The sequence below is a fragment of the Nymphalis io genome, chromosome 12 (genome assembly GCF_905147045.1).
Source record: "Nymphalis io chromosome 12, ilAglIoxx1.1, whole genome shotgun sequence".
NCBI lineage: Eukaryota > Metazoa > Arthropoda > Insecta > Lepidoptera > Nymphalidae > Nymphalis > Nymphalis io.
The window spans coordinates 3318554-3322424 of record NC_065899.1 but is presented as its reverse complement, the minus strand read 5'-3'; the positions used below and the strand labels follow the sequence as shown (position 1 = coordinate 3322424).

The window sequence follows — 3871 nt, the reverse complement described above, 5'->3', positions numbered from 1 at the left end:
ATTGTCAATGCCAACTTCTAACTGTTGTGTACTTCTAGCACGTGTTTCTTTTACAATAAAACAAATAAAATGGGTGTTATACAAAGAATAAAGTAATAATTATAAAGTTCGATTGCTAATAATAGTAAGTAAAATAATTTTGTAAGAATTAATTGATTCTATTTTAATTACAGAAAACCTACAACCCGTAAGGGTAAAAAAGTATTACTGTCCAGAGAACCTAAACCAATTGAAGGTCCTAAGCAATGCATTTTTCTTCAAGCTCGTAATCCATCCGAAAGAGCTAGAAAAGTTTTAAAAGATATTTATGATTTAAAAAAGCCAGATGCAGCATACTTAAGTAGAAAGAATGATTTTGTTCCTTTTGAAGACGGGACACTTATTGAAAAGTAAGTTCAATAATATGCATGAATTATTTAACTATTACATTTTGTTCCAATTTTATCTTTAATTAATAATAATATCCTGAGACATTATTCACACACGGCCATCTGATCCCAAACTAAGAAGAGCTTGTACTATGGAAACCAGACAACCAGACTGATATACTACATTTCATTTGTAAATACATACTTATATAGGTAATTACACCCAGACTCAGGACAAACATACATGTTCATGCACTAATGTCTGTCCTGGGTGGGAATTGAACCCACAACCTACCAAAAACATCAACTGGCCCATCAAATAAATATCTATATAATATGTTAAAAGATTTAAAAAAAAAAGTACATTATGCACATTATATTTGACCGTCTCAGTGTGATGGCATCCAAGGCCAAACAAATACCTAATATTGTAACATGCTAGCAGCAATGCATTGTTGTTTTATGATTTGACAATATATTATGCAAATAAAACTGGTGATTGCTAAACATTTAAAATTATCATGCTTACTTAATTAAGTATATTTTGTTTGAGGTAGCATAATTACATGAAGTAACCTCAATAAAACAGATCCTTTGTATGACCATGTTGATGGCTTCCTGTCTGGTGTTACAGATTATGCTACAAAAAAGATGCATCTTTATTTGGAGTCAGTTCTCACAGCAAAAAGAGACCTCATAATATTATACTTGGAAGGACCTTTAACTATGGCATATTAGATATGATAGAACTTGGAGCAGATAACTTTAAGGCCATGTCAGATTTTCATAATATGAAAGTGTTAGCTGGTATAAAACCTTGCCTAATTTTCAACGGACCTGTTTGGGACTTGAATCAAGACCTGAAAAGATTAAAGTCCCTTTTTACAGATTTCTTCTATAGAGAAAAGGTAATTCAAATATTATAATCTTTTTAATTAATAATACAATAAAATAATGATCATAATGATTGTTTATCAATCTCTCCGCTAAGGCCGGTTTCCCATTTTTCTGTGCAGTATGTTACAATACTGCAAGGAACAGGATATAGTAGACTTATGGCCAGAGACCTGCCTGATAATAAACACATACATTTCTCTTTGTTGCAACATGGAAGCAACATGGAAACTAATATTTGCAAACCAATTGTTATAATGTACAAGTTCCCGAGTTATACATAAAATTAAAATATTTATATTAGTTAATAGATAAATAGCAACTGTGGCCCTGCTTGAATTTTTTTGTGTCACCTGATTTTAAATTATATGTAAATTTCATGTTTAAATTCTAAAAGCAATTTTTAATTATTAATCCATTTGTTTTATTCAAAAATATTGTAGTATAGCTTTTAATTTTATTTAATCAATTATTGTTCTTTCTTTCGTCTTAATAATTATAAAATTTTATAATAAGAAATTAAACTACATAAAATAAAAAATAAACCATAAAAGTTAAAGAAAATATGCATAATATTTATTCTTCTCATTAGTAATATACTGCGGAAAGAGCTTTTCATGTAGTTCTACATTTTAATCTCTATTAAGATAATAAATCAACATTATTGTTTTAGAAGCTATAATCTATTTTATAGTTAAGTGTTTGTGTATTTCAAAATTGCATATAAAATCTTACCGTAACCGTAACAGCCTGTGAATGTCCCACTGCTGGGCTAAAGGCCTCCTCTCCTCTTTTTGAGGAGAAGGTTTGGAGCTTATTCCACCACGCTGCTCCAATGCGGGTTGGTGGAATACACATGTGGCAGAATTTCAGTTAAATTAGACACATGCAGGTTTCCTCACGATGTTTTCCTTCACCGTAAAGCACGAGATGAATTATAATCACAAATTAAGCACATGAAAATTCAGTGGTGCTTGCCCGGGTTTGAACCCACGATCATCGGTTAAGATTCACATGTTCTTACCACTGGGCCATCTCGGCGTTGGGGGTCCTGGTCTCCTCGGTAAGTCGTATATATGTGTCAAAACGTAAATACGACATGAGACGATTTCACTTTGACCAAGTTATAAAATCTTAACACAATTTAAATTACTTTTCCTTAACAACCAAGGTGGTTGGAATTGAATAACTGCAAATTTTTGTTTTATTAATAAATAGAACTATACTTCATACCACAGGTTGCTATTCATTCCATACAGAATGTACAAATGAGTGATAATTAATAATTGTATGGTATTTCAATATTTTAAGATCTTAGCAGTTTGGCAAATGGCAGTCACCACCACCTATAAACATTAGCACTGTAAGAAATATTAACCTTGTCCTACTTTATAAATTTATAATCTTAGGAAATAAGATATTATGATCCCTTTAAGCTACATTGACTTATTCACGCTTCAAATGGGAAAAATACTAAGTATTACAGTTTGGCATTGGAATATGAAATTAATGGATGGTATGTGGAATTGCACAAAGCCCTATGATTAAACATGTTTCACCATTCATGTGTAAATGTAATGTGGTACTAATCAAAATTATTTTTCTATTTTCAGGTCGATTCTGTGAGACTTCAAGGCCTAGAACATGTCATTAGCTTTACAGCGACTGATGATGGCACCATTTATTTACGGTCTTACAGAATTCATTTGAAAAAAAGCGGTCAAAGAACTCCAAGAATTGAATTAGAAGAAATAGGTAATTATTTATTTTTTTACGTATACATATTTATATCAATACATATAAATGTCTGATATTATGCATACTGTATAATATTATAAAGGAGTAAATTTTGTTTCATTATCATATTATTTTAGTTTATAGTTTCATGACAGATGTAGGGTATATAGTATGTTACTATATATGACTTTGTTTTAAAATATTTATTTATTTAAAAAACTATTGACCAAATGAATAAAGTTGGTACAGAAAGTGTATATATGCTAGAAAGCAGTCTCAACCAGTTTACCTTTACGCTAATCAGAAATACAAGAAGGTTGTACTACAACTCTACCATAATGTTCAAATAAAATAAATATGTAGTGATGTTATAACCAAAAGTAGTCATAATTTCATTATTATTTTTGCTCTCATAATTATTTGGACTAAAATATTGATTAATTTCTTCCGATATGTTCAGGTATAATAAGTTTATCAGTGTAAATAACAACTGTAAATACAAAGGTTAGTACAAGATACAAATATAATATATATATATATATATTTTTTTTTTTTTTTGTTTACAGGTCCTTCGGTAGATTTTAAACTTCGTAGGACCAAGTTGGCTTCTGCTGATTTGTACAAGGAAGCTTGCAGAATACCTAAAGAAGTCAAGCCAGTGGCTAAGAAGAACCTGTCTACAGATGCGTTCGGAACGAAACTGGGCCGTATTCACATGGGTAAACAGGATATAAACAGACTACAAACCCGGAAGATGAAGGGTTTGAAGAAGACAACCGAAGAGAAAAAGCAAATGCTATTAAGAAAGAAAATGGCTAAGAAAGAAGCAAAAAAAGGAAATATGTCAAATGCATAAACTTTTATTATCACAA

The 3871-nt window shown here is 30.6% G+C and overlaps 1 protein-coding gene across 1 annotated transcript; it reads left to right on the top strand.

The window, feature by feature from the left end:
* LOC126772230 (ribosome production factor 2 homolog) lies at positions 1-3871 on the top strand. The gene is made up of 5 exons (XM_050492503.1): positions 1-92; positions 174-389; positions 1003-1276; positions 2876-3017; positions 3566-3871. The coding sequence occupies exons 1-5, from the start codon at positions 70-72 to the stop codon at positions 3853-3855; spliced, it is 945 nt and encodes a 314-aa protein (XP_050348460.1). The 5' UTR covers positions 1-69; the 3' UTR covers positions 3856-3871.

Excerpts from the sequence above, each read along its gene's own strand:
- LOC126772230 (XM_050492503.1), top strand. The coding sequence starts at position 70 with ATGGGTGTTATACAAAGAATAAA. Across the intron at positions 390-1,002 it reads GACGGGACACTTATTGAAAA|ATTATGCTACAAAAAAGATG; the intron begins GTAAGTTCAATA and ends CTGGTGTTACAG. Across the intron at positions 3,018-3,565 it reads AATTGAATTAGAAGAAATAG|GTCCTTCGGTAGATTTTAAA; the intron begins GTAATTATTTAT and ends TTTTGTTTACAG.